Raw genomic sequence first — 13,457 nt, forward strand, 5'->3', positions numbered from 1 at the left:
TACCTCCTGAACCACAGACAGAAAGGAGAAGGAAAGTTCATTGGTTTATTGATTAATTTAGTTTTAACTGTAGTATTAGAAAGAAATGATCATGTTATTTTAAGTAAAAAGCTTAAATTTCACTTAGATTTCCACATGTCTCTTTATGACTACAGCATGTTCACACTGTGACTGGTATATGTCCCTTACATATGTAAATATTTAGATCTAAAAATGACTTAAAATGTATATTTATAAGACTAAAAATGTGAATTAGACATTAGGTCCTGTGATGTGAACAGAACCTTAGTTAGTTATTATTCCCTGATGAGTGTCTGTAAATAAAAATGATACATGTTGATAAACTGACATTTTGGTCATTAATTGTAATAATTCAAATGATAAAATAAGACACCAGATTGATGATTGTTGCCTGATAGTTCAGGTTCTCTGAAGAAGATGCAGCACAGTATCTTTTTATATGCACTGTGTGGGCTCAGTGGAAAAGCAGAACCTTTTTATTCTATTGTACAGAAGTTATAGTGTAGTTTTCCATTCTGTCTAAAAATGCCTTCCTTATTCTCACTGTACTGACTTTGCAGTAGCTGATCTGTGTTTCTAGAGAACATATTTCATAAAGCCATAACTTTGAATGTATTTTGCATAATGACTAACAAACCAGTGAACTTTGTACAAATGCTTCATACGTGTAAATGTGCACACAGTCTACAGAGCAGCATCACAATGAAAAGGATCATTCTGCTTGTGTTTAGTCTCTCAGGTCAGTGAAATCTTTAATATTGCAATTGACTGTTTTATTGCAGTGCAGGAATATTACTAATACTATAACTAATATACTAGTATTATTAAATCTGTTATCAATCAGAATATTGATTGCAAAAAGTTCTTGTTTTAGTATAAATAGTATAATTTGTCTATTTAACCTTGATTTTATATTTAACCAGATTTTTTTATTTAATTATTATATATATATATATATATATATATATAATATTTTTATATTATTATTATTATTATTATTATTATTATTATTATTATTATTATTATTATTATTATTATTATTATTATTATTATTATAACATCCAGGAGTTAAAAAATACCCCATGGTGACAACTTACTAAGGCATGGGAACAATATAGTTTAATGTGTATGTTCTATTTATTAATATTAATAACACAGTAACAAAGTGATAAATAACACAGTGTTGTGAAAACTTGGCCATAAGTTGTACTGTCTTAAAACTATAAGTCATTAAGTTTTGCCCAGAACATAGTATCTCATTCCCCAGTCTTAGTAAGTCATGACCACAGGATCTCATTTTTTTCCTTGGACATCACCAGAGGGGCTCTGTAGCATTTATTTCCTAAACTTTTGCATTGGCCATGATGTTTCTTAGCCAGAGGCTTAGGTCATAGATATACTGCATTTTAATTACACATTTGCATGTATGGCCACCTCGCATAGACTGTGATGATTTGGATGATTTGATTTGCATGTCATAAGAAAATACTGCATTATTGGTGGAGAAGTATCAGATGATCATGCCCACAGCTTTAAATTGCAATAATAACAAATATTTTGGGGGCAAAACCTGTGGAGCTTGTCCTAGGCTGCTCATATTAGAAGAGTTCAATGATAAAATTAACTCTGAGGTCCCTCAGATAGAAAGGTGCAGACTTGCCTCGTCAGTTGAGGCTTCAGACACAAGATGTGGATGGAGTTCTACATCTACCTAGTTTTCCTAAGCATTTAACTTATTTTTTAAATTTTGCTTTTGTTATTTTTACAGAAAAACTGTCAACCTCTTTTGAAAACCCTCTTTTTGAATAAAAAATAATATATTAAAATATTAGTATATTTTATTTTATAGTCTGAAAAGAAGGTGTCACACTTCATATTTGAGGACCTATAACAAATGATGAATCTCACGTCTGGGATCACAGTGTTCTCTGATTGGCTCACAGATAATATTTTCGTCTTAGAATTTAGGTCTTCAGGTGGAGTCTCTTGGGTCACATCCACATACCTGCCATTTATGTCATAATTGCTGTTTTCTCTGGTGTAATCTTGACAGTTACCTTCTCAAGAGTTGATATGGCTTCTGTTTATGTTAATGTTTGTGTAAGTGCATGAACAACAGAGTGCACGCTGCATAAATCGGAAACAGCTGGATCATGACGTAAGCCAACAAATTTATTTGTACAGCTCTAACAAGCGAATGCAAAAGTCGAAATGTGTCGAGAGTGTAATAATATATATACTTTTATCAACAAGGGTTCTTGATATACAAGAGTTTCCCAGCACACATGTCGGGAGAACAGAAACACAAAAGGAACATAAATACTCTCCCTACGGATGGTAGTAGGGAACATTATAATAAACAAATTCTAAGAAAGTTCTCCTAAGAAAACTAACACTATAAACTATAATCACTCACAAAAAGCTACTACGAAAAAAGACTCACGGAGAGGAATCTAAAGACCATTGGTAACCTGAGACCTAGAGTCACGGAAAGTAGGAAATGCTGGTCGGGGAAAAGTAGGATGGGGAACACATGGGGATAATATCATCATGTATAATCATGTACCTTTATACTGTTGTTGGGTTTTCACTTCCTAGTTTCAATTGATGATTTTAGGACAGTGTTAGTGCCCACATCATGTTGGAAAAGTAAAAATAATCAAATTTAATAAGTTACAAGCTTTCATGAAGTAGTTAAATAGTTACGTAGTACATTTTATCAGGTAACTACTAATCTGTAACCTATTCAATTTGAAGTTTACCATTCCAACATTGCTTACTGGTTTAAATGTGTACAAAGAAACTCAGTTTGTGGATATAATCTTTGTTCTCCTCACAGGTTGGAGTCTCTCCACCTGCCTCCTCGATAAGTACCACTATGTTCCCGATTTAAAGACTTGGACTGAAGCTCAGAGCTACTGCAGACAGACATACACAGACCTGGCCACTATTAAAAATACTGAAGAAATGAACCAACTTATCGACACAGTTTCATCTGCTGGTTACAACTCTCAGGTCTGGATAGGTTTGTACAATCAGATCAACTGGACGTGGTCAGATGGATACACAGGGAGTGGGGCTGATTTTAGGAACTGGGAAACCTCTGATAATGAACCAGACTTCGTTTCAGCTGATCAGTTCTGTGCCAACATTGGAGATCATGGAGGATGGTGGGATGACAATTGCTTTACGAAATATCCACTTATCTGTTACAGAGGTAAAGTAAGAGACAAAGATTATGTTGAGCTTTAAAAAAAATGAACAAAGTATAAATTCAACCAATTTATCTCCTCAAACTCAGGGGCTGCAGGAACTTCTGATTTTGTTTTGGTGAGTATACAAATGGATTGGTTCAGTGGTCGGAACTACTGCAGGCAGAACTTCAAAGACCTGGCCACTGTGACGAGCAACCCACAGAACATTAAAATCCAGAACTTGGTACCAAGTGGAAAGTGGGCCTGGATTGGTCTTTCCAGAGATCATCATTTTAATTGGTCTGATCAGAGCATCTCCTCATTCAGTAACCTTGATGGCGGTGAACACAGAATTTACTTCCTGAATGTCGTATGTGGTGTTGCAGATTTGCAGAGATCAGGAAAATGGAAATTTTTGCCCTGTGACACAAGAAAACCATTTGTCTGCTACGCAAGTAAGTGTTTTATTATCTATCAGTAAAAGGAAAAACTGCACAACTTTATAAAGCATAAAAAGATACTCGGTTACAGCAAACATGAAGTATGTTGTTTCATTGATGCTCGGCTCCTTGAATATTATCAAGAGGACACCAGTGACTTCTTTACAAGAGAACGAGACTCACATTTGTCTTGACTGTAGTACAGGCTTCATAGGAGCCAGAAGCACTGAGAGGGCTTGTAAAGTCAGGGATTCAATTCAATTCAACTTTATTTATATACCACCAATTCACAACAAAGTCGTCTTAAGGCACTTTACAGAATAAAGTTAAGACTATAAAGATGTATAGAGAGAACCCAACAATTCCCCCTTGAGGAAGCTCCCAGAACAGGAAATGTTCTATGCCCCCGTTGGGCCCAAAGATAAACATGGTGACATTTGTGCCTTCATGGCCAAACTATAGGAAACAACAAAACAAACAAAAAAAATCTTTCCATATGCTCCCCCTCAGTAGCCAGATGCACAGACACTGGCCTATGCCTGGGAAACTCCTGAATGTTTATTGTGCCAAGGGAGATCGTAAAGCTGTCATGCTATCATCCTCTGCAGGCATGGAAACCAGGAATCTCCAGCCTGTTCTGGAGCTATACATTTTTCTTTTTTTTAATCTCTTTTACCTCTGAAGCTTTCAGTTTGCCACCAGAGCACCTTTGGTTATAGCCTTTTACAGAAATGGGGAGAAGACTTTAGCCACACCAGCCTGCCCTGCTGCTGCTCCCTTTCTTGCCTATGAAATCCACACTGCATGAAGCCTGTCAGGGCAAATGCAGTTCTCATAATTACCTTGTTGTGAAGTCCTCACTGTTCTCTTGATAATACTCACACCACTGGCTGAAGGGAAGGTAAACCAACCAACTGTCCAAACCAGTGCTGCATATGCTAAGTCACAGAATCTTAGGTTACAATATTTAACAATTCAGACATGCACTGGAATACAGACAATTTTCAGATTTATCTGGAGGGAGAGTATGTGTGAACGCTAACGTTCAAGTCTGTTGGCCCTGACATCACTCAGATTTTACGCAGACAGCTCCCTAGTGCAAAATCCGGTTTATTTCCAACTGAGCTCATTTGTGAATAGAGGAGATAATACTATGGAGATTTCACCATGAGTGAGTGGGCCTGTCGATGACGTCCATGCAAATGCTGCAGAACAGGGCAAATATTTGCACTATTTCCCGACGTGTGCTACATGTCAGAAAAGGAAACTCCAGACAATTTCAGGACCTGATCCTCCTGACATTCTCTGGAGTTCATGTCTGAAACAGGCTCAACATTGTTTCTTTTCCTGTGTCTAAGAACCAATAAAGAGGCAGGTGATGAAGCTGAACATAAAGGTGGAGGACTCCTCTGTGGACTTGAATGACCCTGCTGTGAAAGCTGGCATCCTGAAGACGGTATATCTCCAAAATCCAACCTGGGTGGGGGCTGAGGGTGTAAACAAAGCTTAGAATATAGACTAAAATTTAAAATACATATTGCTGAATGTGTGTGTAGTGACTGTAGATCACTGTAGGTCAGACAGGGTATTATCTAAACCCTCCAGCTATTTATCTGAAAGTTGGAGGAATCTTTGAATAGTTGTTTCAATATGGTTATTCTGTGTTTCTCAGCTCCAGGACAAACTAGAGGAGAAGGGGGTGAGTGGAGTCACCCTGAAGTGGAGAGAAGAGCCTGATGGGAATGTTTTTCATAGAGAAGAAGAAACTGACCAAGAGAAAAATATTAAGAACACAAGCTGTTTAGCCCATATTTAAACAATTTTGAATATTGACTAACAGATAATCTTGACAGCTTTGGCTCGTTTCTTAAAACAAATTAAAAAAAAACTCTAATTATATATGTGTAAACAGTTTATAGACACGGCACAAAAATATAGGTTCATCAACAAAGGGTCATACAGTCGCAATCACAATTCACACGCATGCATCATGGGCATGACTGTCATTGCAATATACTTTTTTTTCTTTGTAAGACAGAATTATTGTACAACATATATTCTAATTAAATAATTCCAAGGATTTGGTGATTTATTTTGGGTTTGGTAATGTGTAATGGACACAGTTTATGTGGTTACTATTTTTTTCTTTTTTGTAAAATAAAAAAAAAGGATTACATAATTGCAACAATGATATATTTATATATGCATGTCTATGTTGCACTGATAGAACTAAGGTGGAAAAGCGATTGTCCACCTCTGGTCACATGTCGAAGTGTCCTTGAGCAAGATACTGAACCCCAACTTAGTTGCTCCCAGTGACTGTTGGCCAGCTGCATAGCAGCTCCCCCCATTGGTGTGTGAGTGTGTGTGTGATTGTGAGTGTGAATGGGTGAATAAGAAGCAGTGTAAATCGCTTTGAGTGCCAATAGGTAGAAAAGTGCTATATAAGTGCAGAACATTTACATTACCTATGTCACTGTAGTAGGTTCTTTTCGCTGTAAAAGTAATTTTTTGAAGAATTGGCAACAACCTGCCCGATGTCTTGTTGCTGCTTTTTGTTGCTGTTTTCTCCACTTACCCCAAATGGTGATTAGACTCGATATAAATAAAGTTGAATTAAATTGAATTGAATTTTGTATATAACTGTGAAGTGAATGAAAAATCACAAGTGTTGCGTGCATTTGTATTCAGACCCCCTGAGTCAATACTTTGTAAAACCACCTTTTGCTGCAATTACAGCTGCAAGTCTTTTGGGTTTTTTTAATACAAAATAAAATTTAGTGTGTGTAACTAAGTCACAGTTATTATGCACATATAAAAGCAGCTCCTGATATAAATGAGTCTGGTACTGTGAGTCATGTTGCAGAAGTTTCAACTAAACATTATTGCTATCCATTAAAGACTGATATGCGATGAGATATGGATTTTATTAGAATCATTTATTGCAGCATTGGATTTTTAAGACCTAATTCACTGTCACTGAAAACAAATCTTTTTTTCTTAAATAAATCTTTTTACCCTAATTCTTGTTGATGGATGTTGAAGTTTTCCTGTTGATTTGGTTCCTTCCTTTTTGTCCTGTTGTTGTGCTGAGAATCCCTGGGAGCCTCACTAATGGCTTATAACTGATCTATGAAGCATTAGTAATTGTTTTATTAATCAATAGTTAATATAGCAACAGTGAAATTATCAGTTGGAAAGCCATGAAGCTGCTGAAAGATGCAGACACTTTTTTCTGTCACCAGCTGTAAAATATCTGAGTTCTGTTGCTGGATCAATGACAAAGATTTAACTGTGTGTTTAGTTTGTTTAATGTGTTGTGATGGTGACCACACGTTTCTCCTCTCGGGATGAATAAAGCTTCTTATTCTTCTTCGGAGCAATAAGTTGTTTCCGCCCGGTTTCGAACCGGGGACCTTTCGCGTGTGAGGCGAACGTGATAACCACTACACTACGGAAACCCGACATAATGTTTCAGAATACTGTGAAGTGAAGAGACTGCAGCTGATACTGTGGAGCCTGAGACGAGTTGTCTTCGTTAAAGACCATCTGTCCTACTTTTCCACTCAGCTTCTGTTGTGGAAAGTTCCTCCATAACTGCGCTCACTTCACTGTCTGCTGCTGTTGATGGACCTTTGTGAACAGGATGCAGCTGGGAAACAGAGTCACTGTGTCTCATTGGATTTTTGTACAACGCAGAAGAACGTGAAAGGACATTTGAGTCTCACTATTTCCATTGTAGATGCTTTGGATGTGAAACTATAGAAACAGGATCATTGGCAGCAGCACAGTATTAAAGTTCGTCCTTTGAGCGGACTGCTGCTGAGTTTGGCAAACACAAAGGCTCTTTTAAGAGCCGCCACCTCATCTGAAGAGTCACTTTCCTTAATGTTCACAATAGTAATTTACATGATGCAATGTGCAGGTGTGAAGGGTTTTATTACGCTGTTACATCATGTAGGATTTTATTGTGATCTCACAAAGTTGATTTACTATAGTTGGAGGACAATATAGTAAGTACATCACTTCTCAGTCACTCAGTTTTTTTTCCAATTAATAACCGAAATCGGTTTAAATCACTAAGAACAGTCTTATAGCTGCTCCCTCCAAACCCAGAACAGCAGAAATAAAACACAGGTCACTGCTGCAGTACAAACGTTTCTTTGGAGTCATGGTTCATATTTTATTACTATTCTAAGTCCACAGCAACCAAAGGTCCATTTTCATTTTTATTTCTTCGTAACGTCTCAAAGTCAGGGGGGGGAATTTTTTTTTTTTATTTTAAACGGGCTTATATTTTCTTATTCAGAGAAGATAATACGACAAAAACTAAGGTTTGGAGAGGATGATTTTTACTATATTTAGTTGTGTTTTATAAGATATATTTTCCCCATTTATTTTATCTTCTGGTCCAGTTTGGATCCATTTGCATCATGTTAGGAAAGAAATGAGAAGAGCAGCGCTGGTCAAAGCGCTGAAAAGGGGAAGTTTGGAGGCTCCACAAAGCAAATGCAGCGAGCATCAGAGCTCTTCAGGACCTGGACATGAAGAGACACATGTCCGCTCCCGCTTCCCTTCACTCTCCGTCTTCAGCGCGTCTCCACCGAGGACTTTTCATGCTTTTGTCTGGCCACAGAAAACACAAGTGACTCACGGTCACGGTGTGTTTAAGTGCAGCTCCTGCTGCGGCTTTTTCCAAACTCGAACTATCGTCTTGTCGTGAGGACAAAATGGCAGAAGAAGCACAAGCAGCAGCTCCGGCCAAAACCACCAAGAAGAAGGTCGTTAAGCCCAAGAAGAGCGGTCCCAGAAAAAAACATTTACATTTAAAGGTTGCTCTTATTTAAAACGACTTATACGTGAGGTATAACCCAATTAAAGACAAACAAAAATTGTGGGGGCTGCAGCTCAGTTGGTAAGGCAGTCATCCACAGACCACAGGGTCAGTGGTTCAATCCCCGCTCCCAGCTACATGTCAAAGTGTCTTTGGACAAGACACTGAACCCCAAGTTGTTCCTGGTGGGTCAGGTGAGCCCCTTGCAGCCACCCCCATGTGTGTGGATGAATGGGAATCAACATTGTAAAGTGCTTCGGTGCCATATAAGAATTAAGCACTTTTAATAAGAATTAAAAGTGGCCATTTACCAAAAATCTAAATCTATGAGAAAACAAAGTCTTATCAGAAAAGTGTTTACATTTCATGAGATGTTGACATACACCACAAGGGAACTTAACCTACTAGAGAAGATTAAACATAATTCTGTAGAAATGAACTTTCGAGTTATTTTTGACCAGGATTTGTCTTTTACCTCACATATAAAACTAATCTCTTGAACAACCTTCTTCCACCTACGGAACATTGCCAAAATTAGAAGCATCATGTCTCAAAGTGATGCCGAAAAACTAGTCCATGCATTTGTTACTTCTAGGTTGCACTACTGTAATTCCTTACTTTCAGTATGCAATTAATCCAAAATGCTGCAGCTAGAGTGCTGACTGGAACTAGCAAGAGAGATTATATTTCACCTTCACTAGCTTCTCTCCATTGGCTTCTCATTAAATCTAGAATAAAATTTAAAACCCTGCGTCTTACATATAAAGCTCTAAGTGGTCAGGCTCCATCATATATAGAAGACCTCATAGCACCATATCATCCCAGTAGACCACTTCAATCTCAGAATGCAGGCCTACTTGTGGTTCCCAGAATTTCCAAAGGTAGAATGGGAGGTAGAGCCTTTAGCTATCAAGCTTCTCTCCTGTGGAACCAGCTCCCAGTTCAGATTCAGGAAGCAGACACCCTCTCTACTTTTAAGTCTAGGCTTAAAACCTTCCTCTTTAATAAAGTATATAGTTAGTTATAGTTATGCTGCCATAGGCTTAGACTGCTGGGGGACCCACCCCCCAATGCACTGAGCTCCTTTCCTCCTCTTGTCCCCCTCTCCTCTCACCCCGCAATTGTCACCACTGTATGTCATTAACTCTGTGTGTTTTCTCCCGTAGTTGTTTTTGTCCTTCTCTGTCCCCCTCTTTCTGTCCCTTTCTGCAGGTGTCCCCGGCTATGGAGCTGTGTGTTTTCCAGTGTGCAGCTAATGGTCCTACCAACCTGCCCAAAGTTTTTTTGTTGCTCTTTTTGTTTTCTCTCTCCACTCACCAAATATTCAATGGCTTTCAGCTTGTCCCTTCAGGGTTGCTACGGTGGAACATGTTCCTCATATTGGTTTGGCATGAGTTTTTACATACACTGCAACCTTTCCATATTGTGCAGGATCAGGACTGGCACCAAGGTGGCCCTTGATAGCTCGGCGGACCTACACTTGTGGGGGTGGGATTCAAACCCGCAGCATTCTGTATTCCAACCAAATGCTCTACCACTGAGCCCCCAATTTACACTCACCCCAACTAAGTTTTTCCTCTCCACTGTTGCCTGGTGCTTTCTCAGGGGGATTTGTTGGGTTTTCTACACATATCTTTATATTCCTGATGTTATTCTGTAAAGTGCCTTGAAAATACTTTGTTGTGAATTGACGCTATATAAATAAAGTTGAATTGAATAGATAGTGAGAAAGAAATGTTTTCCCCAAAATCCCCCCAGGATTTGTGCCGGGAGTGTTCTTTAGTCTAGTATTTTACATATTCCACTACTTTTTATTTGTATATTCCAAGCCAAACTGTTCATCAAACATCTTATTCCACTACATCCGACTTTACACAAAAACACACATAATCAGTCTATGAAATACATTGTACTACATTGTAGTTATGTACCTTGTGCTAATGTCTTAATCACCTATTTAAATGAAAGGATGATGGACTAAGGCATCATGCTTTCATTTAAATAGGTGATTAAGACCTAAGGAAATTGAAGAAAATGTATATACACAGAACCTTTCTGCCGTCATTTATGTTTAAAGACGTCAAATATTTAGTCAAACTAACCACTGCATTTTTAACAACAATTTATTTTACAATGACTACCAACAGGATCCTGTTCATCACGATGCTTTTGAGTGGACTGTGTGGGCACAACTATTTATGAAAGCATATGTTGGTGTGTCAAAATCTTTATGCAAATGTTTTGTGTTTGATGACTTTATGAAAATGTTTCTCCCTAAAAAAAACAGATCAGTAACTGCAAATCCAGTACAGGTCAGCAAGAAAGATTTAAAGTTTTCAACAAGTAGGAAAACTGTAAAACAGACTATTGTGTTGAGTTTCAGGGCTGTTTTAACTCATGGTATTATGGCTGATACAGTAAGTGCACATTTAATTCCATCATGGTTGTTTATTATCATACAAAACACTACATGAACCATGATCAGGGTTGGTGTTAAATTCAGTCCCTGCCCCAGTACATTTGTCAGGGAGTATGAAGAAGGGCAGATCTTCTGGTATTAAAGAAGCGACAGGTGTCTTGCGGAGCATCGGGCAGAAATGTTACCCAACTTAGAGTGTAGATAAGAGTTATTTGTAGGAATATTTAGGTTGATATTAATGGAATTAGCAATTCATCACTTGGGTGTAAGAGGACTGAGATGGGAGGAAACAAGAAACGGGATTCAGTCTGAAGATGTAGATTAAATAAACAGGAAAGAAAAACATAATATAGATGATGAGTGAGTTTTATAACTAAACAGAAATGAGATATGCTCCATATATTCACATCTAGATGGACAGGTCAAAAGCTCCAGTGACAGACAGTGGTGATCCTGGAGTCTGTTGTGGCTGTAGACAAAAATGTTTGCACCATAAAACAGCTAAGCTTAAGATATGGAAAATACAATAAAATACAAACCACACCACACTGCACATAGCACAATAATTTGTATTTTTGATGTTGAAACAACCATCACACATGAAGCAAAAAAAGGAAACACAGGGATTAACACATCCAGATTTAGTCCTCTAAACTATAACATAGACATCTTGCATTCAAACAGCTGTGAAGTTTGTCTAGAGAGCAGTCTTTGGTGGTGAGGCTGGGACTGAGGAGCCAGACCCTCTGTCTGCTGCTCACTGACAGGACAAGAACTGACTAGGAAAAGGTGATGCTCTACTTTCAAAAGTTACTATTTGAATAATATTTCAATGCTGATTTGATAACACATTACATGTATTGTAATCATGATAAACTCTTCTGATATGTGGGACACAATCATGAGCACTCACAGCCTACAAAAACTGTCCATTTATTCTACATTAAACACAAACAGACATAACAGTGTCTTTACTAAATGATGATCATTTCCAAAGCCTGGATTCAGAACTGATCTTGGGCTCAGCCAGTGTTATATGATGGCAAAGACAGATGGGCTTGTGGTTGGCAAACATCAACACCTCAGCTGCTTAAAAAAGGTAAGAATATCCTCCTCAGTTTCTCCTTTAACACTAGTTCTCACCACATGCAAAATGCAAATAAGGGAATTTGCTGTTTATGTTAAGAGAGTGTTGTGATAGTAAAGTGACTAAGCATGTGAGATACACAAATACACACATATGGGTCTGCTCCTGGGATTTCCCCGGGAAATGTGTTAACAGAGGTGTTCTGTTCTACATGTGTTCATTTGAAAATGTTCTGATGGGATTTGCTAAAAAATCATATGGACTTGACATCAAAGTTGCAACAATAAATATTTTTCAGATTAAAATAATTCAAATGCATATGATTAATGGGACTAGTTTTTCAGCATCACTTTGAGACAGGATGCTCCTAATTTTGGCAATGTTCCGTAGGTGGAAGATGGCTGTTCTAGAGATTAGTTTTATATGTGAGGTAAAAGGACAAATCCTAATGAAAAATAACTCCAAGGTTCATTTCTACAAATTGATGTTTAATCTTCTCTAGTAGGTTAAGTTCCCTTGTGGTGTATGTCAACATCTCATGAAATGTAAACACTTTTCTGATAAGACTTTGTTTTCTCATAGATTTAGATTTTTGGTAAATGGCCACTTTTAATTCTTATTAAAAGTGCTTAATTCTTATATGGCACCGAAGCACTTTACAATGTTGATTCCCATTCATCCACACACATGGGGGTGGCTGCAAGGGGCTCACCTGACCCACCAGGAAAAACTTTGGGTTCAGTGTCTTGTCCAAAGACACTTTGACATGTAGCTGGGAGCGGGGATCAAACCACTGACCCTGTGGTCTGTGGATGACTGCCTTACCAACCGAGCTGCAGCCCCCACAATTTTTGTTTTGCTTTACTTGGCTTGTACCTCACTTGTAAGTTGCTTTAAATAAGAGCATCTTTTAAATGTAATGTCACTAAGACAACAAAAAAACTTGTTTAAAGCTTAACAAAGCTTCTGCTTTAAGCTCTGTTGATTCTGGTGTTTGAAGATCTTCTGGGTCCTTCTGTGCTGCCTTTGAGTCCTAAACCAACAGGAGACATGCAGACTCGACTTTAGAGTTTTTTCCCACAGGAGCTCCGAGTGCCTGTAATGAAGACTTGATCAACAGTTTGTCTGAGCTGCACTCACCTTAAAGAAGCAGTAACAACTTGACACACACTGTGACCATTTATATATCCTCAGCTTTGCTACATATGACACAATGATGTTTACTGGAGGCTTTGGTGAGAGAAAAATATTTTAACTTAGATAAGATGAACATTTTGTACTTAGGGAAATTTCTTAGCGGCAGTCGGCTTCTTTGCTGATGCTGCTTTGGGCTTTTCAGCGGCCGTGGGTTTCTTGGCGGCAGGCTTCTTGGCTGGCGTCTTGCTCCTGGTCTTGGCCTTCTTGTTGATCTTGAAGGAGCCGGATGCTCCGGTGCCCTTGGTCTGGATCAGAGCCACCTTGG

General features: G+C 38.2%; 1 protein-coding gene and 1 non-coding gene across 2 annotated transcripts; one reads left to right on the plus strand and one right to left on the minus strand.

The window, feature by feature from the left end:
• The first annotated feature begins 382 nt into the window (after positions 1-382).
• Positions 383-6,631, plus strand: LOC137137092 (secretory phospholipase A2 receptor-like). The gene is made up of 5 exons (XM_067522973.1): positions 383-760; positions 2,861-3,238; positions 3,323-3,670; positions 5,014-5,111; positions 5,328-6,631. The coding sequence occupies exons 1-5, from the start codon at positions 646-648 to the stop codon at positions 5,469-5,471; spliced, it is 1,083 nt and encodes a 360-aa protein (XP_067379074.1). The 5' UTR covers positions 383-645; the 3' UTR covers positions 5,472-6,631.
• A 412-nt stretch (positions 6,632-7,043) lies between these two features.
• trnav-cac (transfer RNA valine (anticodon CAC)) lies at positions 7,044-7,116 on the minus strand. Its single transcript has one exon. It is a non-coding gene; the product is annotated as a tRNA-Val (tRNA).
• Between the last annotated feature and the right edge of the window lie 6,341 nt (positions 7,117-13,457).

The sequence above is a fragment of the Channa argus genome, chromosome 12, assembly GCF_033026475.1.
Source record: "Channa argus isolate prfri chromosome 12, Channa argus male v1.0, whole genome shotgun sequence".
Taxonomy (NCBI): domain Eukaryota; kingdom Metazoa; phylum Chordata; class Actinopteri; order Anabantiformes; family Channidae; genus Channa; species Channa argus.

Bases quoted from the DNA above. Each gene is read 5' to 3' on its own strand.
- LOC137137092 (XM_067522973.1), top strand. From the start codon at position 646: ATGACTAACAAACCAGTGAACTTTGTACAAATGCTTCATACGTGTAAA. The intron at 3,239-3,322 runs GTAAAGTAAGAG...CCTCAAACTCAG, and splicing joins TCCACTTATCTGTTACAGAG to GGGCTGCAGGAACTTCTGAT. The intron at 5,112-5,327 runs GTATATCTCCAA...TGTGTTTCTCAG, and splicing joins AAGCTGGCATCCTGAAGACG to CTCCAGGACAAACTAGAGGA.